This window comes from Heterodontus francisci, chromosome 31 (assembly GCF_036365525.1).
Source record: "Heterodontus francisci isolate sHetFra1 chromosome 31, sHetFra1.hap1, whole genome shotgun sequence".
Lineage (NCBI taxonomy): Eukaryota > Metazoa > Chordata > Chondrichthyes > Heterodontiformes > Heterodontidae > Heterodontus > Heterodontus francisci.
Genome location: NC_090401.1, coordinates 63,552,752 through 63,578,773, shown reverse-complemented (window position 1 = coordinate 63,578,773; position 26,022 = coordinate 63,552,752). Strand labels below are relative to the sequence as shown.

At 40.9% G+C, this 26,022-nt stretch overlaps 1 protein-coding gene across 2 annotated transcripts in view; it reads left to right on the top strand.

Moving 5' to 3' along the window:
* bsdc1 (BSD domain containing 1) overlaps positions 1 to 26,022 on the top strand; it is a 50,446-nt gene that overhangs the window by 2,765 nt on the left and 21,659 nt on the right. For both annotated transcript variants that reach the window (XM_068011783.1, XM_068011782.1), the window contains exons 2-8: positions 5,295 to 5,358; positions 9,297 to 9,413; positions 12,421 to 12,588; positions 14,967 to 15,021; positions 16,594 to 16,709; positions 17,227 to 17,295; positions 23,068 to 23,149. In XM_068011783.1, the coding sequence (XP_067867884.1) occupies positions 5,295 to 5,358; positions 9,297 to 9,413; positions 12,421 to 12,588; positions 14,967 to 15,021; positions 16,594 to 16,709; positions 17,227 to 17,295; positions 23,068 to 23,149 (671 nt within the window). The remainder of the gene's footprint in view (positions 1 to 5,294; positions 5,359 to 9,296; positions 9,414 to 12,420; positions 12,589 to 14,966; positions 15,022 to 16,593; positions 16,710 to 17,226; positions 17,296 to 23,067; positions 23,150 to 26,022) is intronic.

The following is a 26,022-nucleotide window of genomic DNA, read 5'->3' as shown; positions in this document are numbered from 1 at the left end:
CTTTTATTTGGTGGTGAAACACTTTGGGACATCTGAGAATATGATAGCTGCAGATGTGTTCTTTATACATTTATATATTATTGCACAGAGCTGAATTGCTATGTTTGTTGCATAACGGATCTCCTCTGGCATTGCTTATGGGACATTGGACTTCAGTTGGGAGGGAAAGCTAGAGTGGGTTGGCAAGTGAAAGATTTTAGGTTTTGACGGGGAGTGAAGGAGCCTTTTTAAATATTAACAGATGAAAAAATACAATCTGTGTCTCTAATGGTTTAATGTTGCCAGTGTTTTTTTTGTATCCTATGTACTTTTTGTGTGTGCACTTTTATCTTCTGTGTTTTTTACTTGTTTTGCCTGCTACATCGTCAGTGGGTTGGAGGTGTGGGCAGTGGTGCTTGAAGGGATTTGGCCAGTGGTACAGACTAACTTTGGGATGATAGTTTGAAACTCAGAGGCTGAAGAAATGACCATGAAAGGGGAAGGTCCGTATGCATGCTCTACTGAATGAACCACAAGAGATTGCGTTCATTAGTAGAACATTAAAAGCCATCCTGGAGCATTAACCTTGAAAGGGCCAACCCTTCCAGGTGTAAATGTTAACATCCTGAGGCCTGAGAGACTGAAATTCCTAAACTTGAATCTCATTAGAAGGTTCCAGGCAATACAGTGAGACACTCAGCATCTGTAGAGAGAAACAAAGTTAGTGTTTCAGGTCTGTGACCCTTCATCAGAACCATTTGACTCAACTGCAATCCACATTCATCCCCAAATTCCCTACCTCCTCATTCACCCCTGGTTTCTGCTATTTCTGCAGCCTTTGCCTTCTATTCTCCATCCCTTTGTTGCCCTGCAATTCTCTCTTCTCTGCAAAAATCCTTCTCTTTCTTCTTCACTGCCGATACCTTGTCTTCAGCTCTCATTCCCATCTCCTGTCTATCCCAGTCTTCCTTTGCCACTCTGAGTCTTGAGCCCCGTTGGGCTTTGTACCTGACAGTTAGCAGCCTTAACCCACTTATTGTCTTCCTGGGATCTCCTGTGATGTCTCACTGGCCCAGACCTGATGGCCAGTAAACCAGTCAAAACATCTTGAACGCCACAAGTAATGCAGTGTTTATGAACTGCTTTGGAATGTTTCACTGTTATTAGGTGCTATATTGTTTGCATAATACTGCTAAAGGCATATCTGAGTTTAGTCTTGCATTTTACAGTGGCTGTTGTAACTGGTAAATTGCCTGTGATGTTGCTCACAATCAGTTTTTGAAATTTTGTGCTTCTTTATATATGCAAGTTGGCAACTGAGTTGAGAAATTTGCTGCACAACACCACCTAGATGGTACTGCCTGTAACTACAGTATTGGTGATTTCTAAAGGGAATTTCCATGTAAAGACTGATTACATAGGCATTTCTATCATTGCATGTAGTCATTAAAAAGTGTACCTAAATATCATAACGGGGAATGTAGTTTGTGGGTAGACAATTCACACAAGTTTTGCAATGGAATAATTCTGTTGAGATTATTGATTAATTGGCTGGCTTGATGGGGCTTCATTTGGAGCTAGTTCAGATAAAAGACAGTTACTTGATCTACATCTACAAAGTGATGAAGCAAGTTCAACCCAACAGCAGCGTCTCCTCCAAAGCCATGCGCATTGTGAACTCCTTGTGAATGATATTTTTGAGTACTTTGTGAGTGAAGATTCCCATTTGGATCATCTTTGTGAGCAGCTAGAGTGCATTGTGAAAATAACAACAGGTCAGAGGGGTGAAAGCAAATATGAGATTAGGGGTGGGGGTTGTCTGGCAGCAGCATATTTTTCCATATTCTATCCTATTCCCCCATCCATCCGCTTTTCCTTATTGGTTGGTTGGTTCATGTTTAAATGGGAAAGCTCATTTTCCCCTTTTGCTCAAAGATGAGCTTCTTGAATAGATAACAGACTACTTTTTTTTGGGATTCCTCTATCAAGAAAATTGAATTTCGTCCTACATCCTAACAACACGGCTTTCTAAAAAGCTAAAAAGTAGTTTTGAACAAATCCATGTTATCTGATTGAACAATCACAGACTGCACTATTTGCATTCACATAGAGTTTGGCATCAAGCTAATCTGGATGAAAGGAAACCCTTCTACAGGTAATGCAATCTGGAGTTGAATCCTGTTTGTAAATCAATAATAACAGACTATGTATCTTCAAATGGATGAGAGACTGCTTCAGATCGTGGCATCATAAAGAAGCAACATATGATAGAGATATCTTTTCAGAGAGCCACTGTGGCACAGAGAGCATAAGTATTATGTAGGATTTTGTGAAAATGTTGCTCACGGCAGACATTCCACTTGAAAAAGAACCAACATTCTGTGCAAGTGCCCATGTCAAAAATGGTGGAGTTCTATCTCATGAACAGCCTATCTGCTTGATGTAGACTTGACCGAGAAAGAACCATAGAAAAATTACAGCACAGAAGGAGGCCATTCAGCCCATCGTGTCTGTGCCGGCCAAAAAAACTAGCCGCCCAATCTAATCCCACCTTCCAGCACCCGGTCCGTAGCCTTGCAGGTTACAGCACTGTCCAGGTACCTTTTTTAATGAGTTGAGGGTTTCTGCCTCCACCACCATTCCTGGCAGTGACTTACAGACACCCACTACCCTCTGAATGAGATGTGAAATCTGCCGAAGCAGAATTGTCGATGAGTAAAGTTATGTGGATCATCTGTCTCCTAGAAATACTGTTTTTACTGTTTGTTGCTTACTGGTACTGTTGTGCAAGCTGTTAATGTTTTATGAGGATATGAAATACAATTTGAAGATAAGGACAATGCTTGATGCTTTCTGATGCATCGGGGGCTTGCTGTCTGACTATATCCACATCACTTATCCTGTATATATCAAGGATCTTGCTGCTCTTGGGAAATCATTCCATTTAATCTTGTGATATATGGAAAGTATTCTGCTATTTGCAGTATATTGAACCCACAAAGCCAACTGCCATGCCACCAGATCTGCAGTTGTATATTACTAGAAAAGCATCTGGGAAGGATGTTGGGAATTGGGTGACCAGGTGCTTAAGGTCATAATATACTTCTTTCTGCAGCTTGAAAAAAAAAGGCAATGTTGTACCATGATGGACAGGCTCTGAAAGACTTGATCTTCTTTTGGAGATGTTGCAGCATCTTGTGATTTTAACCATGACCTATGTCAACAATATTAAAAATGTTGGTGGTGCAGAAGTTCAGTGTACAAAAGTAATATATGCGGAGAGAGGTCCTCTTTTGAGGACAGCATTAGTGTTCCTTTGCTGCAATATTTAGCAAAAATGTACCGATGTTTCATGGGAATAGAATGAGCATTTAAGCTGAGTAAGAGGGCTGGTGCAGCAGTTGTCATTTTTTCCATCGCTTTTTTCTTAAACTATCAATGTTTGCGATAATGTTTGAGCTAATATTTGATTGTAAATACAGATAACTTGTAATTATGCTTTTTAAACAATATCTGCTGTTCTCTCATGTAAATCTAGAATACTTTATTTAGTACTGTCAAAAATATCAGATGGATGTGTTGTGGGATCTCTGTTCTCTTATCCCAGTTGCTTGACCTTGCTGTAGAAAGTAACCTGGAAGTGATGACTTCTAAGGACCCTAACCCTAAACACAATTACTGCTTTCACTTAATTTCATTGTTATTTCCCAACTGTTTGGCGCTAATTGGAATATAACAGCAGAATTATTGACTTTCCAGACTGGTTTTGAGATCACTATAGAGTCATAGAGAGATACAACACTGAAACAGGCCCTTCGGCCCACCGAGTCTGTGCCGACCATCAACCACCCATTTATACTAATCCTACATTAATCCCATATTCCCTACCACATCCCCACCTTCCCTCAATTCTCCTACCACCTACCTATACTAGGGCCAATTTACAATGGCCAATTTACCTATCAACCTGCAAGTCTTTGGCTGTGGGAGGAAACCGGAGCACCCGGTGGAAACCCACGCGGTCACAGGGAGAACTTGCAAACTCCACACAGGCAGTACCCAGAACTGAACCAGGGTCGCTGGAGCTGTGAGGCTGCGGTGCTAACCACTGTGCCACTGTGCTGCCCAAAAGTGTTGTGGTATTGCATGTTGAGCTTGTCTTCAGTGGTAGCTCCTTCACTACAACCAAAGCTAAAGGATTAACTGGCGCCACACATGAAAATACAGTTCTGCTTGTCTTAAATAATGGCCATTCTAACTATTGAGCGGTTAACCTTCAGCGGCATTTTATTTTAACTGAGTGTTTAGTTAAGTATTGAAGTTCAGGAATGGGGATCAGGGATACAGTGTTCACTAACATTCTTGGCAATGCTATACTCCAAAAAAAAAAAGGTGCAGGAAAATTCCATTGATGGCACAGATGCTTCTATTTTAGATGGCTGTTTGATACAAAAGAAAAAAAAGGTGCTGTAAATAAAGGCAAGCATAACCTTTACACCAGGAGTTCTAGTTGGGATTTTTATGAGCCTGCTTATTTAAAAAAAATGAAAGTAACCGTGATTGTAGTTCTTTTGTGCAAATGGCAAATTTAACAAATTGGATAATTCCTTTAAAATTATATGATTATTTTGTTGTAATGGATATATTTTTATTATGAGTTATGTTTCAGTTAATTCTCTAAAACCTTGCATGCTTTTAAATAACTATTTTTGTACTGAGTGTGGCAACCATTTGACCATGGCCTTTTTGAGGCTTCCAAAGAAAGCTTTCCCTGCTAACTGTCTGTGTGCACCGATGTGCATAATTGATTGGATTGACATATTTCCAAATCTGGTACTCTTCTTTGCAGTGGACTTTTATAACCTCTTGGCCTAAACCCACGTCATTTCTTGGACACGAGGATAGTTGATTTGTGTTTGGATTTCTTCTTTTACATTTCTGTAACCAGGTTTTTGGAGGGATACGGAATGCCCGAGGGATTTGTGCCTTTGTTGACTTTGCATTTTGCTGTACTTTGGTTCCCACCTTCCCTGGATAGTCTTGTTAAGGTTGTGAACTCAATGAATGGGAATCTGAGCTGCAAGTTCCTGTATTGTACTCTGGCACAACCTGTTAGTAATCCTGTCCTATGAACTTGCTAAAATCAGCTGATTCCTGGACTGTCAGCAATGCATCACTTGAGTATTTCATTTTTAAAAGAAAATAAGTGGGATACAAATGTTACAGAGCTGCAGATAGGTGACAATGTGTGTGTTTTTAAGGATGAAATGTTTGCTTAAGAGTTCAAATTAAATGAATATTGTCTTTCCCTGCAGGGAATCTGGTGGGAGTTGGTGGGGTAGCTGGATACAGGAAGGTTTCCAATCAGTAAAAGAAAAGGTAAGAACAGAGCCTACCTTTGTCTTATATTGTATAGCTGGGTATAAGAATTTGCAAAGATTATTTTTGGAGGGAACAACCAGGTGGTTTATGAAATATCCTTTTTAGAAGATACAGAATACTCTAAACCTTCACTGACTGTCATAGGTTGAAGTATCTTTCTTTAATGGAATCGCTCCAAATGAAGAAATTTGCAGTCAATGGCGATACTTTTGGAAGTGTGGCCAGAAGAAGAAAGTAAAGATGCCTGTGGTAAGATATGGAATCAAGAGCAGAGCATAGCAGAAGTGGAGAAAATTGAGCTATTTTTGTTTTTGTCTCTCACTGCTGTTATCTGAAACCATTGACTTTTTTTGCTGGAGTGTGGTTCCACAGGTGCTAGTTTGTTCTTTGGTATCTTACCAAAGTTGTTCATGTATGTACCTCGATGGTGGCATTCAGTAAGTTACTTGATTTGAATCTGTCAAAGCCACGTCTGGCCCTGTCTTCACCTGATGCTGTTTTTTTTAAAAAGAGGGAGTGCAGCGAAGCTTTACCAGACTGATTCCTGGGATGGTGGGACTGACGTATGAGGAGAGATTGAGTGAGTCGGTTAGGATTATATTCGCTGGAGTTCAGAAGAGTGAGGGGGTATCATAGAAACCTAACAAATTCGAATAGGACTTGACAGGGTAGATGCAAGAAGGATGTTCCCGGTGGTAGGGGAGTCCAGAACCAGGGGTCATAGTCTAAGGATATGGGGTAAACCTTTCAGGACTGAGAGGAGGAGAAATTTCTTCACCCAGAGAGTGGTGAACCTGTGGAATTCGCTACCACGGAAAGCAGTTGAGGCCAAAACATTGTATGTTTTCAAGAAGGAGTTAGATATAGCTCTTGGGTCTAAAGGGATCAAAGGGTATGGGGCGAAAGCTGGAACAGGCTACTGAGTTGGATGATCAGCCATGATCATAAGGCAGCATGGTTTTGTGAAGGGGAGGTCGTGTCTTACTAATTTGATTGAGTTTTTTGAGGAAGTGACAAAGATGATTGATGAAGGAAGGGCAGTGAATGTTATCTATTTGGACTTCAGTAAAGCCTTTGACAAGGTCCCTCATGGCAGACTGATACAAAAGATGAAGTCACATGGGATCAGAGGGGAGCTGGCAAGATGGATACAGAACTGGCTCGGTCATAGAAGACAGAGGGTAGCAGTGGAAGGGTGCTTTTCTGAATGGAGGGATGTGACTAGTGGTGTTCCGCAGGGATCAGTGCTGGGACCTTCGCTGTTTGTAGTATATATAAATGATTTGGAGGAAAATGTAGCTGGTCTGATTAGTAAGTTTGCGGACGACACAAAGGTTGGTGGAGTTGCGTACAGTGATGAGGATTGTCAGAGGATACAGCAGGATATAGATCGGTTGGAGACTTGGGCGGAGAAATGGCAGATGGAGTTTAATCTGGACAAATGTGAGGTAATGCATTTTGGAAGATCTAATGCAAGTGGGAAGTATACAGTAAATGGCAGAACCCTTAGGAGTATTGACAGGCAGAGAGATCTGGGCGTACAGGTCCACAGGTCACTGAAAGTGGCAACGCAAGGGGATAAGGTAGTCAAGAAGGCATACGGCATGCTTGCCTTCATCGGTCGGGGCATAGAGTATAAAAATAGGCAAGTCATGCTGCAGCTGTACAGAACTTTAGTTAGGCCACACTTAGAATATTGCGTGAATAAGGATGTGGAGGTTTTGGAGAGGGTACAGAAGAGGTTTACCAGGATCTTGCCTGGTCTGGAGGGCATTAGCTATGAGGAGAGGTTGGATAAACTCGGATTGTTTTCACTGGAACGACGGAGTGGAGGGGCGACATGATAGAGGTTTACAAAGTTATGAGCGGCATGGACAGAGTGGGTAGTCAGAAGCTTTTTCCCAGGATGGAAGAGTTAGTTACTAGGGGACATAGGTTTAAGGTGAGAGGGGCAAAGTTTAGAGGGGTTGTGCGAGGCAAGTTTTTTAAACAGAGGGTGGTGAGTGCCTGGAACTTGCTGCCAGGGGAGGTGGTGGAAGCAGATACGATAGCGACGTTTAAGAGACATCTTGACAAATACATTAGGGCGGCACAGTGGCGCAGTGGTTAGCACCGCAGCCTCACAGCTCCAGCGACCCGGGTTCAATTCCTGGTACTGCCTGTGTGGAGTTTGCAAGTTCTCCCTGTGTCTGCGTGGGTTTCCTCCGGGTGCTCCGGTTTCTTCCCACATGCCAAAGACTTGCAGGTTGATAGGTAAATTGGCCATTAGAAATTGCCCCTAGTATAGGTAGGTGGTAGGGAAAATATAGGGACAGGTGGGGATGTGGTAGGAATATGGGATTAGTGTAGGATTAGTATAAATGGGTGGTTGATGGTCGGCACAGACTCGGTGGGCCGAAGGGCCTGTTTCAGTGCTGTATCTCTAAACTAAACTAATGAGTAGGAAGGGAATAGAGGGATATGGGCCCCGGAAGTGCAGAAGGTGTTAGTTTCGGCAGGCATCAAGATCGGCGCAGGCTTGGAGTTCCGAATGGCCTTTTCCTGTGCTGTACTGTTCTTTGTTCTTTGAATGGTGGAGCTGGCTCGAAGGGCCGAATGGCCTACTCCTGCTCCTATTTTCTATGTTTCTATGACACTCAGAGGGGTGCACTTCTGGATCCTGATCCGGAGGAATACAGCAGCTTTTTACTTGTCTTGGTAGGCCAATTGTAGCAACTATTTTAAAAGGTTTTAAAGACCTTTTTCTTTCCAGATTTGCATCATTACAACATGTCTAAATTGTAGCAAAAACTATATCTGGACTCTGGGGGGGAAAATACTAAGTGAAAATAATAAGTGGAAGTGAAAGTTCTTTTAAACAGGGACATTAATTTTTGTAACCTAGTTAGTGATTAATGATGAAGAATGGACAGGTTATCCCCACTGCCAAGAAAGAACATTTCCAATTCGGGTGTAGTGTGGTAAGAGGCAGGCTTCTGCTTCATCTAAATTCTCTCAACTGCTGAAGAGTGACCCCGTTAAACTAGTATATCATTTTGAGTTTCCCACTCGAGGATTGTAATGGGCCCTATGAACAAAAATACCAGGTTTATTCAATTTGGTGCTGATAAAGTGCAGGTTGATGCTATGCCTACAAGGACTTGGATTAAGATTGCGCAATGCTAATTTCGCATGGATTCTTAGCCATTGGACAGAAGAGGTTTTCATCCTAACAGTATGCGCTGGATTCAAACTTGAGTCCGAGAGGTCAAAGGCAGTATGTTGATGTATTTCAAGTTACACTCCTCTCCCCAATCTCATCAGTGGGTACTTATAAATATTTATCTTTTGTTTTGATTGAGTGTACCCCTACACAGTCACCCTGGCTGTTTAGAAGTGAGTCTTATCAAACCTGTTGCTGGATTTCATCCTTGGTATTAAAGGAGCATTATGTGCTACCACTGTTCACTCAACTCACTGATCCTATGATTCTCACATGATTGTAGAATTCCTAATCTCTCAATTTTAACTACTAAGATTTGCAGTTTGGTCTGTGCTGCTCCTATTTTAAAAAGAATATATAGCATCTATTTCCAGCCATGATCCGAAACTACTGATTTAGTTGTGCGGTATGTTAGTGTACTACCATATTGCATCCTAAAGCGTTAGCCGTGGAATCGTGCCAAAGATTAGGTTGTTTAGAGATGGATTGAGTGGAGCAGATTGCTTCTGTACAGTAAGGAAAACAAAATTGAAAGACAAATCAACCTGGATTTCTTTTTTTTATGTCTTCTAATGTTCAGAGTGTCATTAACAGATAGTAAATAGGTGAAAGTTAACTGCTTGTCTGGGAAAGATAAATGATACGGAAGAATTTTAAAAGAGGAATGAAAGATTGATCTAAAAAAAACTCGGTATAATATGGTTCATGTCACCTTCCTGTTCCCCACCAACAGTCTACTGAAGCGTTGGAGTTTATGAAACGGGATCTTGCAGAGTTTTCACATGTGGTACAACATGATACAGCATGTACAATTGCTGCTACTGCGAACGCAGTGAAAGAAAAGCTGAGTGTGAGTATATAACTGCATTACTTCAATATATAGTTGACTCCAGTTAAAAACATTGGATGTAAGCATAATACTGATGCAGGCACAGCAATCTGATGTACAGTATTGTTATGGATAGGTGGTAAGGGGTGTGGGTGGTTCCCTCTGTTCACCTCCCAAATGACCGCAATCATGTTTTGTTTAAAATGATGAGTTAGCTCTTGAGTGTTTTTACTTGCCAAATAAACAGACATGTGACAGGTTTTCTTATAGGTTTAAATCAGACGATTAACTATTTATTGAACAATATTAATTCCCCAGAAATGTTTGCAACACCACTCACGCATGCATTCGCTCTCATGCACTCAAGAGAAGGTAGATAGAAGGTAAAGAATTCAAGGTGTGGTAGGTGTTTATGGTTTATGGTAAACCTGTTGAATCTTCTAAGTAGGACAGTCTCTTTTAAAGGTTCAGGCCTGGGTTGTTTGTAGTCTTGAACTTGTTGACACATTGTAGATTTCTGGTGGTTACGATTTCAGACTAGAGATGGCGGTCACTTTTTCAGTTCTCTGCACCAAGTTGAAGCATAGAATTAGTAGTAGGACTTTTTGTTGTTTAGGCTGAATCTTTCCACAGCCCCTGGCTGGATTGCCTTCTGATGATGTTGCTGTGATCTCTCTCTCTCTCTCTCTCCAGAGGGTTGCCTTTTAAGGTCAAAATTGATCAAATTAGATTTTCTGTTAGTTGAAACGTGACCTTCTCCCCTCATGTGACCACAGAATGGACCAGGATATGGAATCCATGGCTATCTATTAATGTTTGAATGGGTACTATTCTGTTATAAAAGCAAAATACTGCGGATGCTGGAAATCTGAAATAAAACAAGAAATGCTGGAAATACTCAGCAGGTCTGGTAGCATCTGTGGAGAGCGAAGCAGAGTTAACGTTTCAGGTCAGTGACCCTTCTTCAGAATGAGCAAATATTAGAAATGTGGAAGGTTTTAAGCAAGTAAAGTGGGGGTGGGGCAAGAGATAACAAAGGAGAAGGTGTAGATAGGACAAGGTCACAGAATAGCTGACCAGAAGGTCATGGAGCAAAGGCAAACAATATGTTAATGGTGTGTTGAAAGACAAAGCATTAGTACGGATAGGGTGTTAACGGACTGAAAACTGAACAGCCACAAGCACAAACGTGAAAAAAAACCATGGGTAGGCAAACTGAACAAACTAAGATAAAATAAGCACACACAAAAAAAGAAAAAATAACTAAAAAAAAAAGTAAAATGGGGGGCCCGTCATGCTCTGAAATGATTGAACTCAATGTTCAGTCCAGCAGGCTGTAGTGTGCCTAATCGGTAAATGAGATGCTGTTCCTTGAGCTTGCGTTGATGTTCACTGAAACACTGCAGCAATTCCAGGACAGAGATGTGAGCATGAGAGCAGGGGAGAGTGTTGAAATGGCTAGCAACAGGAAGCTCGGGGTCATGCTTTCGGACTGAGCGGAGGTGTTCCGCAAAGCGGTCACCCAGTCTGCGTTTGGTCTCCCCAATGTAGAGTAGACCACTATTCTGTTATGATGTGTCTGCTTTACACCACCTTGTCTCAAGAAAACCATTCAATTCTGGAATGTCTCTTGATGGTTCCAGGACACGTGTAGTCGACACCTCTTAGTCTGGCATGTATCCTTTTGTACTTTTGAGACAGTGAGACCGTTTGAATACACAGGCCATGTGATATGACCTTTGGCGGCCGTCTTGCAGCACATTGTCCACTTTTTTGAAGGAGAAGTCAATTTCAAAGAGTCCACATTGAATAAAGTTTGCATCTTAAAAGTAGGAATCTGATATGTTTTTACTGGGTATCTTTTCTCACTCCCATCAGAGCTCCTGATGAAAAATTGCAATTTGTTTGGGCTAGCATTGCTGATGCATGGCAATTTCTATCCTATTGCCTACATAATTGACTGTATTTCAGAAGTAATTTATTGATTGAGAGGCACTTTGGAATGTCATGAAAATGTGACCGTGCACTATGTGAATACAGATTATTGATAATTGAATGTTACAGTGCATAACTTGCTGAATAGTCTGGTTCATTTCACTTGATGATTGTAACATACCAGATATGAGTGTAACCAGCCTTCCTTTGTTCCAGCGGCTGAAGATTGTTACAGTGTGAAGAGAATGTACAGACGTGGGGGGAGTGGGAGTGGGTAAACTTGTTTTTTTGCTTCCTGCATTAACCTTTGCATTTACCATGCTCTCGCTTGGGATGGATTGGCCTGAAGCATCTCCACAGATGCTGTTAACGTGACTTCACCAGGAGGCAATCTTCCTCCTCATTGTGATGAGATGCTACTTCAAAGGTTGCCATCAAGAAAGGCAAACTTACTCCTAAATGCACTTGAGATTATGAATGTTAGTTAAGACTGGGATTGCAACCTATGATTCTTAGTTCATAAGCCAATATTCCAACCACCTGTCAGGGTTTCCTTCCTGCACAATTAACAAGAATGTCTGTGTTTTAAGATTATTTAACTTTAATCTTTTTTGTTCAAGGTTATGCAGTTTTCTTAACTTGGTTACGGAGCCCTGTACTCAAAACAGTGGCAATGGTTGGTGTCAACCAAGATATTCATAGCATTCTTTGGGGGCATTTTTATGTAGGCTTTCAATTTAAATAGTATTTGAGCAGCTAGAAGGCAATGGAATTGTAGTGTAAACATTGTGGTCCAGTGAAAATATAATTGTAACAAATAGAAAAATGTCTTTGGCATTGTATTCACACTAATGCCGTGAGTGTAAATTGTGCAAAGAGTGATTATAAGGCAGCAATTGGCTCACATAATCTGAGAATAAAGCTTAGGTAGTTTTGTAATTATCACTAAAGGCCTGACCTCCAATGGAGGTAAAATTAAAAAAAAAAAAATGGTGTAGCCTGTTGAAGAGGTTGTCATTCTAGCAATAACATATACATTGTGTTAGTATGGACAGTTACAACCTATGTACATTTCTTTGACATTTGTTTGTAGGCAGAAACCTCTACAGGAGCAGGGCAGCAAGTCAAAAAGGGATTGTCAAACATTTTGGGAGTCCTCTCAGACACGTTTGCTCCTCCTCCAGACAAAACTATTGATTGTGACGTTATAACACTGGTTGCAACACCATCTGGTACTACAGAACTCTACGACAGTACTAAGGTACTTGGAGCAATTTGAAGCTCATTTCTAGTCTTTAAGAAGCTACTTACTTTAACACTTTAGATTAGAGTACCCTTGATTGTTATTAAGGTGGTGGGATGGGCCAGGCAGTTCGGGGGGTTTTGAAATTATAATTTCCAAAGCAATTTTAGTACAGGCTATATTTGAATCTCACTTGAAATTTTTCTTTAAAATTTAATTGCAGCAAAATGTGTGGTTCTGAATTTCATGATGCAAACTAATTTTGTTGCATTAGGAATTTTAGGTATTAGTTTGCTCCATTTCCACCATTTATGGTGATGTATTTGGTTTTGGGAGCATTGAAAAGTAGAGAATGGAAGCATTATTGATTATTACTAATGTTTGTATTGTGCAACTGTCATAACCATATCGCTGGAAAGTCAGAAAATTAATTTGTGACAAAAATGTAGAAGACATTTGCTAAGTAATAGTGGCGTAACTGAAAAGACTTGTATGCTTAAATATGTTTCCTTTATCTTGGGCTAAAACACCTTGTTTTGTATATTCATGTTATTTCTATCCTGATCCCTGCACTCAAGGAAATTCTAACAGAGGACCCAGATAGCTATGATTTATTTCTGTTTTAAAGCAGAGAATAAATTGTGTAACTATTCAGAGTGCATGTTATAAAATAAAGCTTTCAGCTATAATTGTTATCAGCATGGACTCAGTGATTAGTAGTACCTTGTATATCTATGGTATATGCTTATACCATACTGTGGTAACTGTGTAACAGCCCTGACAACCAATTTTATCTGCAGCACCTGTGGTAGAGTCTGTCACTCTAGAATTGGCCTTTATAGCCACTCCAGGCGCTGCTCCACAAACCACTGACCACCTCCAGGCGCTTACCCATTGTCTCTCGAGACAAGGAGGCCAAAGAAGAAGATGCTTATACATATGCAACAACCCAAATATTGAAGCTATATATGTGTGTCCAGTTTTTCCAATTTCATAGCTTTAAGTAAAGTAACTATTGCAACCTTTTTTTCTAAGAGTTGGTTGGAAATGGTGCCACTATGCCAATATTTCCGTATTTAGTAGTTGCTCAAAACTGCTTGCACAGAACGTGGAAGGCTTCACTCTTTAAGAACAATAACAGTTTACATCAATATAAAATTTAAAAAGTGCTGGAAATACTCAGCAGGTCTGGCAGCATCTGTGGAGAGAGAAACAAGAGTTAACGGGCTGAATTTTTAAAGTGCGCCGCGGGTCTCGACCGCCCCGATGACGTAGAGGAGGCTGGCGCTCTGTCCTTGGCAACGGCATCCGGTGCCACCTCACAGCTGCCGGCGCCATTTGTAAAGGGTTTCAAGCCCTTCAGTGAGCTTTAAATTTTTAAAGGTCCAGCTGTACAAAAAATAAAATTAAACTATTAATTGCACTTTGAGTCCCCTCTTCCCCGTCCCCCACAAATGAGTAATCAAGATGTAAATTGTCCTCTCATCCCAAATAAAACTTTTTCTCAGATCTCAAACTTTACCCCCCCCCCCCCGCCCGAACTTTACTATCTTTGACCCCCAGCCCCTTCCCACCATCCCCGCAACCAATAGGAAGCGTTTTCCCCACTCTCTGCCCCCCCCGCAGCCCTGAGAACATCACTTCTCCCCCCTCCCCACCAGTGTTCCGCCTCTGATCTCCGGAGATCCGAAGGCACATGAGTTCCGGCAACTGGCTGGAATATTGGTGTGGGATGGCCGCCGCTACCTAGTAGGTCATTAGTCATTAATTAACATTTATTTTAATATTAAATGAAGTTTCCATCGCCGTGTGGTGGGGGGGCTGCCACGAGGCCTCGCTGCCACTGGTAAAATGGAGTGGGGCCTTCCCACTGTCGAGACCTGTGGCAGGCCTCTCCCGTATTTTCCGCAATAACCCCCCCACCCCCCAGCTGTCACGGCCACCAACGTCGGGGGGTTGGTAAAATTCAGCCCAACATTTCAGGACTGTGACCTTCTCATCAGATCCTTTCATGAGTTCTGCTGAAAGGTCACAGACCTGAAATGTTAACTCTGTTTCTCTCTCCACCGATGCTGCCAGACCTGCTGAGTGTTTCCAGAAATTCCTATTTTTATTACAGATTTCCAGCATCTGCAATATTTTCCATTTGTTTTCCATCAATATAAAACTTGCTACATACTTACTCATGTAGAGAATGATAAAGAAAGCAATCTGGTATTTTTCCCTTTTCTATTGCATTTGTATATCATCTTTTTGCATCCATCATAGGTCAGTTTCTGATTTGAAACCAACTATGACAATTCTCTACACTTTTCTTTGGTGAATAAGTCCTCCGAACCACTGTTACTGATTGATGCCAATTCTTTGACTAAATAACCATGTGTACTGGTTTTCAGGCTCGTCTTTACAGTCTACAGGCTGATCCGGCAACATACTGCAATGAGCCAGATGGTAAGAAACTAAATCCCTTTGACAAATGTTTATCATTTACAAGCTATGTAGTAGTGAATTTTGGCTTAATGTGTGGCCCCGCTGGATTTAAGTCTGTTGATTTTATTCTAATAGATAGTAGGTTTCAAAGAAACTTTAAATTGAGAGGATTGAATGGGTATGTAGGTAAGTACAGGAGCAGAAAAGACTATGCAACTCATTTGACCAGTTCCAAAAGTTGATGTCTATATATTGACTTCTTCCTCAACTATCCATTCAGCTAAATTTTTTCACCCCATCTGCTTCCCAAGGCAGTCTTTTTTTATTCATTCATGGGATGTGGGTGTCGCTGGCAAGGCCAACATTTATTGCCCATCCCTAATTGCTCTTGAGATGTTGGTGGTGAGCCACCTTCTTGAACCACTGCAGTCTGTGTGGTGTAGGTACACCCACACTGCTTGTTAGGGAGAAAGTTCCAAGTTTTGACCCAGCGACAGTGAAGGAATGGCGACTATAGTTCCAAGTCAGGATAGTGTGTGACTTGGAGGGGAATTTGCAGGTGATGGTGTTCCCATGCAGCTGCTGTTCTAGTTGGTAGAGGTCACGGGTTTACAAGGTGCTGTCTAAGGAGCCTTGGTGAGTTGCTGTTCTATCTGTTCCACAGATTCATCATGCTCTTTGTAAAGTAAATAAATCTAGATTGTGTGTGCACCTTCTTTCCTAAAATTGAGTTTGTATCCCCTGGTTCTGGTGTTTGTAACAATCACAGGCATATTATCAGGGAACAATTGATCTATTCCTAGCAATTTCAAATTATTGAATACTGTTTCCATGAGTCATCTCTTCATAATAGTTACAGGTTATCACCCTTTCCTTATAGCTAGGCATCTGTTTGGTTGTTCTTTGCACTGTCTGCAACACTCTATCTTCTCAGTCATACAGTGAATAAAACTGAGCAGTACACCTCGGTGTGGCTGTTCTAGTCTCTTGTACAGATGCTTGCCTTCTGGGTTTTATGCTCTATCTGTCTGGTTATACATTCTAGGCCGAACTTATGGAAATCTTTCCTATATGAAAATGAAAACCTGTAGTTACTATTCAATGATGGGTGGTGTTCTGGATTATTTTTAAATTTTACCTAGAATAGAGACTAATATTTTTTCACACAACTGAAAGACCATTGCGAGTTGCACTTTTGTGAAAATGCACAGTTCGATTTTACTTAAGACTTTTAAGGTCAATAGAGCAGTTAAATTTCTTTCATCACATCTCTCTGAACAAGGTTCAAATCCAGGGATAGCATGCTAGCCCACTAACTACTCTGTCAAATTCCTATGATGAGGTTTATCAGATGAAGTTAGTTTGGCGACAAAACCAATTTAATTGAAAAGTGGGCCTGCAGTACAAAACTGTTTTATCACAGTGTAATTGGGATTAATTTGGCAGACCCATTTGGAGAAGCAGTAAGAATAAGCAGTGTATGAAATGTAAGCGTTATATTATTATAATAGATGTCCTTCATTGTTTGAAATTGTAATTCAGATTGCAGACAGTTTTTTTTGTAATGGACACTTTGTGTTTGTTTCTCTGCAGGTCCCCTGGAGCTCTACGATGAGTGGGTTGCTTGTTTTAATCTTGAAGATCAGAAAGGGGAAATCTCAGGCCTGTTGGTTAACAGTCCTTCAGTACGTGCGCTTTACACAAAAATGGTGTGTACTGTGTCAACTGTTCTGCTTATTCTTGCTGATGCTCTCTCAATCCCAGTTGCATCGAGTGATGGGCCAGTTTTGCGTTGTGGGGTCATTTCAATGTGAAACTGGTTTGATTGTGCCAAACTCATTTCACTTGAACAGCTATGACATGGGGATTAACAATTACTCCTTTTACAAAGGTTTTATTTATTAGCCTATTAATCATGATGTGGCATGGAATGGCATGATATTTGGTGGATTTTCCCTGGAAGTTCTTGCATAGTAAATTCCCAATCTTCAACTTGATAGAGGCATTTCCCAAGCACTTTATCATGTTTTGATATATTTACATGTCTGCTATCCTGGCTGGCAGAATACTTGTGTCATGTAAAGAGACCTGGATGGAGCTAGATTTTTTAATAGATAAATCCTTTGATTCACAAAATATTTACTGGTTTATTATTTTAATTAATGGATTTAAAGGTTACATGGTTGAGTTGTGGAATAGAAACTCTTGTTTTTTTTCCCTAAACAGGTGCCAGCAGCAGTTTCACATTCAGAATTTTGGCATCGATACTTTTATAAATTACACCAGTTGGAGCAGGTAAGAGTTCACTTATTGCACTTATTGTTGCTATATCTATTTTAGTGGTTTAAGTTTGTGTTTAGCCAGTTATTAGGTCAGCTGACCGGATGTAGAAATTTTGACGAATGGAAATAGGTGTTGATTTACTTTACTCTTTTGTTACTATAAACTCTCTTGTTAAAATACTTCACACCATGTAATGGATACAATCCTGTGTACTTAATCATTCTGATTTCCATTTTACAGGCTTTACTCTTTGTTTGAAACATTAATATTGCAGCATTGCCACTCATGACAAATACAATTTCTGTGATTCACCAGTGGAACTGTAATAATTACTATATTTCTTCCAATTAGTCTTTAAATGAACTGAAGTAACTAAAATTGTTGGAAGACAACAGTATTTTGTTATAATTCAAGTAATCAGAAAAGTTGCTTCACTCACCCTTTCAACTTCTGGTGAATTAGTTGAAGTTGCAGTTGAGCTCAAGTGATGTTTGAGTTAGATGTGCCTTTGAGTATGCTTAAAAATTTGCTTGTAAACTAAATTACTTAATTAGCTTCCATGCATATGCAGTAACAGTTGGCATTTATATAGCTTCTTTAACAAAAAAAGTATCCTGAGTATGTCCCAGATTGACATGAGAAAGGAAAAGCAAGCCAAGAAAGGTTTTTTAAAGGACAGTTTAATGAAGGAATTCCATAGAATGGGCCGGAGGCAACTGAAAGCTCTTCCTGACTCCCAGTTCTCAAATTTAAAATTTCTGCCCTCAAGTATAAATGCTTTCATAGCTTTGCCCCCCTTTTTCGTTGTACCCCTTGCCCCACCCAAACTCTCCATTCCTCTAACTCTGGATTTTTATGCATTCCCCCTCCCTTCACCCCACCATGATGGCTGTGCCTTTAACTGCCTAGGTCCCACGCTCTGGAATTCCCTCCCTAAACTCGACTTCTCCCCCTCCATCTCGTTAACTTTGGTCAAAGAGGTGAATTTTTGGTCACCCTCCACCCTCACCTCCAATATCTACTCCTTTGACTTGGCTTCCATCTTTTGGTTATGCCTCTGTGAAGTGTGTTGGGACATTTTTCTACAATAAATACAATATATACATGCAAATTGCTGTTGCATTTGGTGAGATAAAGGGAAACAGTAGAAGTCTCAATCGCTAGAGTCAGGGGAGTAGTGTTTGGGAGAAGATATAGGCCTGGTAGAATTGGTAGAGCCAGGTGGAGCAAGGCTATGAAGGAATTTAAAGATGACAAGATTTTAAAATGAATAAGCTGGAGGACAGGGAGCCAGTATTAACTCAGCAAGGATGAGGTCGTAGGTGACCAAGAGTTAGTCATAGAGTCAGAAGGAGGCCATTCGGTCCATCAAGTCCATGCCAGCTCTCCACGCAGCTGTGCTGTCTGTCCCACTCCCCTGCTCGATACCCATAGCCCTGCAAGTCTATTTCTCTCAGGTGGCCGTCCTCTTAAAGTCAGTGATTGGCTCTGCTTCCACCACCCTTGTGAGCAGCGAGTTCCAGGCCATTACCACCTGCTGCTTCAAAAGAAAAATGCTTCCCCGTGTTCCTTCTGCATCTTTTGCCCAAAACCTTCAATCTGTATCCCCTAGTCCTTGTACCATTTGTTAATGGGAATAGCTTTTCATTGTCTAACTTATCTAAGCCTGTCATAATCTTGTACACTTCTATTAAGTATCCTCTCAATCTCCTTTGTTCTAAGGAGAACAAGCCCAGCTTTTCCAACCTAACCTTGTAATTAAAATCCTCCATCCCAGGAACCATGCTAATAAATCTCCTCTGCCCCCTCTCAAGGACCCTCACATCCTTGCTAACGTGTGGTGACCAGAACTGGACACAATACTCCAGTTGGGGCCTAACCAGAGCTTTATAGAGGGTCAGCATGACTTTCCTGCTTTTGTACTCAATGCCTCTATTTATGAAGTCCAAGATCCCATATGCTTTACTAACCCCTCTCTCAATATGTCCTGCCACCTTCAAAGATCGATGCACGTGCACCCCCAAGTCCCTCTGTTCCTGCATACTCTTTAGAACTGTGCCATTAAGTATATATTGCCTCTCTCTATCCCTTCTGCCAAAATGCATTACCTCACACTTGTCAGTATTAAATTCCATCTACCACCTCTCTGCCCATTCTGCTCGCCTATCTATGTCCTGTGCAGGCAGTTCATATTATCCTCATTGTTTGCCGCATCTCCACGTTTGGTGGTGTTAGCAAATTTTGAGATTCTGCTCTTTATTCCAAGATCCAAGTTATTTATATTGTTACGACCGATATACGATTCTGATTGTGGTGGGACCAACGCACTCTTAATTCAATCCCGTCGCTCCACAGATTGGCTAACATATCATTTAAAACTTTCCAAATTAAAGCAAGACCCAGCCAAATTATACTATCTGTTAACCCCTGAATGAGGCTAACCAAACCAGGTGTCTTTAAATCAACAAATTAACTCTTTAATTAGAAGAACTAAATTCTTAAACACTATGAAGATATAAACAACATTTAAAATAGAAAAATTAGAGTCCTTGCAAATTTACAGTCCAATGTTGCTTGAAGTCCTCCCGGAATGTTGCTTTCCTTCTCCAGCGAATTTCAACAATTAATGACTTGCAAGCTCTTTCAATGGAATCAAGCTGACTTTAGAGTTTTTGAGGGATAAAAGATTGTCACAGTCTAACTTCTCTTTCTTCAATTTAAATTACCAGTGATCTCTGTTTTGGCGTGACTTTTTCTTAGAATTTTGAGAAATAATAATTAAACAGACAAATCCTATTCCTTCACTTTAAATGGTTGAGAGCTCTTTTTCCAGGTGCTGTCATCGCAGCTATGTTGTCTGTCTGCGTGCTGTTGGAACAAACTGTCTTCAACTAACAGCCAGTTCAAAATTGAATTGTAACAAATGTATCGCATGAGACTCACTCCCAGTTGTTGTATTTATGGTAACGAGAATGCAGCCTTTGAATCGCAGTCTCCAAATGGCTGTTTCTAAGGCAATGAAAACGTACCTTCCTATAATTCCTAAGGCTTGCTGGTCCTTAAAGCAATACTGATCCCTTGCAAGCCTTAAAAGCAAACTGCATATTCTGGAAAAAAAAAAGCTACATGACCATGACAATATATATCAAAAAAAGCAGTGGTCCTAACACTGACCCTTGGGGAACACCACTGTATACCATCCTCAGGTCTGAAAAGCAACCATTTACTATGACTTGCTGATTTCAGTCCTTAAGTAAATTTTTTATCCAATTGAACACTGACCTCCTATTCCATGGGCCTCAAGTTTGTTAACCAGACTTTTATATGGTACCTTATCAAATGCTTTCTTAAAATCCATATAAACAACATCTACTGCATTCCCTTCATTAACCTTCTCTGTTAGTTTAGTTTAGTTTAGAGATACAGCACTGAAACAGGCCCTTCGGCCCACCGAGTCTGTGCCGACCATCAACCACCCATTTATACTAATCCTACACTAATTCCATATTCCTACCACATCCCCACCTGTCCCTATATTTCCCTACCACCTACCTATACTAGGGGCAATTTATAATGGCCAATTTACCTATCAACCTGCAAGTCTTTGGCATGTGGGAGGAAACCGGAGCACCCGGAGGAAACCCACGCAGACACAGGGAGAACTTGCAAACTCCACACAGGCAGTACCCAGAATTGAACCCGGGTCGCTGGAGCTGTGAGGCTGCAGTGCTAACCACTGCGCCACTTCATCAAAAAATTTAGTTAGGTTAGTTAAGCATGATTTGCCTTCCTATAAATCCATGCTGGCTCTCCTTAATTAACTCGAACCTCTCCATGTGTCTGTCAACTTTTTTTCCCCCTGATTATTGTTTCTAACACTGATGTTAAACTAGCTGGCCTGTAGTTGCTCGGACTGTCCTTACACAATTTCTTGAATAAGGGTGTCACATTTGCCACTCTCTAATCCTTTGGCACTTCCCCCGTATCCAGGAAAGATTGGAAGATTATGGCAAGCCCTTCCACTATCTCCATCCCCACTTCCTTTAGTAACCTGGGCTGCAAGCCATCTGGACCAGGTGACTTATCCACTCTGAGCGCAGCCAGTCTTTTTAGTACCACCCCCTTCTCAATTTTTACCGTATCCATTGCCTGTAGAACATATAGAACAGGATATTGTGATAGAGTTTACTGTTGGTGTGAGGCCACCAATGAGAGCATTACAAAAGCCTAGGTTGCAAGGGGCAGGGGTGTGTACAGGGGTTTCAGTGGTGGAAGGGCTGAGCTCGTGCCAGTGTTGTAGCAGTAGAGGTAAAAGTAGTAGTATTCATGATGAGCATTTACGTTTAAAGTTCAGTTCGGGTCAAATAGGATGCTAAGATTACAAATGGTCTGGCTGAGCCTGAGGTAGTCGGGATGGGGAATGAAGCCAACTCCAAGGGAGCAGAATTTGTGCTGGAGGTTGAGATTCATCTAAGACTTGATATTTGGACAAGCACAAAGGCAGGTGAGCTGTTGAGAAAATTGGGTATTATCAGCTTATTGGTGAGATCTTGCCCTGTGTTTCAAGATGTTGTTGCTGAGGGGCAGCGTGTAAACATGGAGGAGAGGACTGAAGATAGATTTTTGGGAAGTCCAGAAGGTGATGGTACAGGGGAGGGTAAGAAACCATTGTTAAAAATGCACTGAAATTTGGAATGTATTGTGAATGGTGAAAATGAAAACATGGAGTGGAAGGCTTCAAGGCACTGCATGATGCGCCTTGGAGGTAATGGTATAGTCAGTCATATTAAATGTTGCATAAAGCTCAAGGAGGATGAATGTGGATATTGTATTTTGGTTGCAGTCACAGAGATTAACATTTAGAACTTTGACAGTGCAGTCAAACAGGAAGTTTTGGGAGATATTGGCACAGATCAGGGTGATAATGGCTTCAAGAATCTTGGAGCGGAGAGGACTTTGGAGATGAGTTTTTATCTTGAGAACATGGATGGGGTGGGTGGGGAGGGTCAGGCGTGCAACTGTGATGTGGTTTTGAAGGGAAGTAGGATGGTGCCTGAAAAAAGGCAGTTAAGGGTGAGTGGGGTGTCTTGATCTTGGAGATGAAAAGTAAGATTCTCTCTTTTCTGCAGTGAAATTGATAGGCTTGGGTAATGTTAACTAAGGAAGCACTTGGGATGGGGGTGTGGGGTAGAGATCATTGTTGCTGTCCAGTATAATCCTGTGCTATAAATGGTTTTGACTAACAAGAGTCAAGTACAGTAATACTTGACAGAGTCACTCCAAATTTGATGATTTATGAGTGCATTATTGTGCTCCAGGCATGTTTTGTGCTTCTCTGACTTGAAGGACTGGGATTGACTATACGAAGGAGAGCAATAGGGTTGAGTAATTCGCTGGGAACAAGTGTTGAAGATACAGACAAGGGAGGAACTTGGAAATTCAAATGATGTGAAATAGTGTTCTGAAATTATTTTTGAAATTAATTCCTTTTTCTCCATACCTGTACTTTCATCAACTTGCTTGCATCGGATATTGAGCATAATACTACTTCATTGTGTGTATAAAGAGTTTTGCTAAAATGTAACATATATTCTTTCAAACTTTATCTTTTTTTTAAAGTTTTGCATCCTGTTGTAGTTTCTGATCTAAGAAATTGGAATAAGCTTATTAATTTAATATTAAGCATCTGGTTTAACAATGTGTCCAGTGATTTTTTTCCTTATTAATATAATTTTCAGTGCATTGTTTGGAGCACATGCTAACTGTCAATGTGCCTTCTTACAGGAGGAAACCAGGAGAGCAGCATTGAAGCAGAGAGCAGAACAGACTTCTCATTCGGAGGAGCTTAGGTGGGAAGAAGAAGAAGGTAAGAACATTTTAGTAAATTACTGTGTATATAAATTGGAGGTTAAACAGAAAAGTGAACAGCTTTTGCTAAAATTTCTGTTGCAACAGTATGTTGTGTTGTAAGAATTGTTTTTGTAAGGATTCTGATAGTTCCCTAAAATATCAGAGTCTGTGAAGTTATTCTTCTTTTGCTCACATAATTGTGATGTATTGGTGTCGATGTTAAAAATGGCAAACTTTTCAAGATTCTTTTCCAAGATCTCCTTTGCAATCAGATGTGTACAGAATTTATTTTGTAAGTTTATATCAAATGTAAGAGATTAAATGTTAATATACTGCATGGTAGAGAATATTGAGTTGGAAAAAGTGATTTTGTATTACGGAAATGGGACTTGAAATGCTCATTTAAAATAAGCACAGCCCGAAGCATTAATTTAATAATCAAATGTTAAACATTCAGTTTCAACACAAATGTAGAATACTTTCTGAACATATCTTCAGTTATTGCTATTTTGAAACTGTAATTGTAGAGTTAAAAGCAAAGTATGCTGAATTAATAGGGGGCAATGTTGATTTATTTGTTAAATGAGCCTAGAATTTTACAGAAACTAAAAAAAATCAGGCTAGAAAACTCAAAGCATGAAATGAGAAGATATTATTCGATCCATTAACTCTGCTTCCTTCATGGATTGTACACAATCAGCCCTTTCGTGGACACTGTTTAATCTCTGGGGTGGATGAAAATTCCACATGAATGCACAATCTCTAAGGAAGTCGAGCAAAACTCTAGATCAGTCTGTTCCCTACTTCTGCACTGTTCATCCTGGCTGGCTGTCTTACACAGATTTAGGAGTACAGTAGCAAAGTAGATATGTTTACTGAACTAGTAATCAATCCAGAGGCTTGCACTAATGATCCAGGGATAGGAGTTCAAATGCTACCATCGCAGCTGGGAAATTTCAATTAATTAAACAAATCTGCAGTATAAAGCTAGTATCAGTGCTGGTGACCATGAAACTACCGGATTGTCATTAAAAGCCCATTTGGTACACTGATGTCCTTTAGGGAATGAAATCTGGTCTGTATGTGACTCCAAACTCTTAGCGATGTGGTTAACTCTTAATTGGCCTTTTTTTTTATTCATTCGTGTTACATGAGCGCTGCTGGCAAGGTCAGCATTTATTGCCCATCCCTAATTGCCCTTGAGAAGGTGGTGGAGAGCTGCCACCTTGCACTGCTGCAGTCCATGTTGTGAAGGTACACCCACTATGCTGTTGAGGAGGGAGTTCCAGAATTTTGACCCAGCGACAGTGAAGGAAGCGTAATATAATTCGAAGTTAGGATGGTGTGTGGCTTGGAGGAGAACTTGAAGCTGGTGGTGTTCCCGTGTGTCTGCTGCCCTTGTTCTAAGTTTCAGAGGTCACAGGTTTGGAAGGTGCTGTCGAAGGAGGCTTGGTGAGTTGCTGCAGTGCATCTTAGTAGATGGTACACACTGCTGCTGCTGTGCCAGTGCTGATGGGAGTGAATGTTTAAGGTGATGGATGGGGTGCCGATCAAGCCGGCTGCATTGTCTTGGATGGTTTTGAACTTCTTGAGTGTTGTTGGAATTGCAGTCATCCAGTGTTGAACTCTTGCAATGATGTCCTGCGACTGAGATGATTAACCTCCAAGAACCACAACCATCTTCCTTTGTGCTAGGTATGACTCCAACCAGCAGATAGTCTTCCCCCAATTCCCATTGACTCCAGTTTTGCTAGGGCTCCTTGATGCTGTACTCGGTCAAATGCTGCCTTGATGTCAAGGGCAGTCACTCTCACCTCACCTCTGGAGTCCAGCTCTTTTGTCTCTGTTTGGACCAAAGCTGTAATGAGGTCAGGAGCCGAGTGGCCCTGGCGGAACCCAAACTTAGCGCAGTGAGCAGGTTATTGCTGAGCAAGTGCTGCTTGATAGCACTGTCAACGACCCCTTCCATCACTTTGCTGCTGATCGAGAGGAGACTGATAAGGCAGTAATTGGCTGGGTCGGCTTTGTCCTGCTTTTGTGCACAGGACATACCTGGACAATTTTCTACATTGTCGGGTAGATGCCAGTGTTGTAGCTGCAGCTTTGATTGGGATGTGGCTAGTTTTGGAGCACGAGTCTTCAGTACTGTAGCCGGGATGTTGTCAGGGCCCATAGCCTTTGCTGTATCCAGTGCCTCTGAGTTGTATTCAAGAAAGCAGCTCACCGTCACCTTCTCGAGGGCAATTAGGAATGGCAGTAAATGCTGACCTTATCCTGTGAATGAATAAGAAAAGAAGTTCTCTTTCTCTTCTCTCCCTCTACCCTCAAGTGAAGAAATATGGTAATTATGTCCAAGAAAGTATTGCTATCTATAAATTCAAACCCATTCCTAACTTGAATTTTGCCTGTTTCTGGAGGAATTAGTGGATGCATTAGCTGCTTTTTTTGGGAATCTGTTCCATGCGTTTACTGCTATGAAGTTGGGAGGGGGAGGGGAAGCCACAAGTCAAATCTCACTTGAGGCTTGTTAATTTTGAACTCCTGTTTCTGGCCTTCCAGTCAAATAGTTTGCTTGCATCTAAGTCGCTAGTTTGCTTGCATCTAAGTCGTTCTCTCTATTTTAAGATCTCTTGTACATGTGTCCTTCATTCTTTCCTCTGATGAAAAGTTCAACTGTGAACATCACTGCAAAATTTAGAGACCTTGTATTCATGTTGCTCTTTTCCATCACCTCATAACATAGATGTTCTTTTGCAGGAATATTGCACTCCAGATCCTAAATGTGAGCTCAGTCGGGATTTACACGAGATTAAAATATCTTCTGATAATTAAATGCCCTTGATGTATTCAAGTGTTTTAGTTTTGTTAAGTTTCACATTGACTGAATAT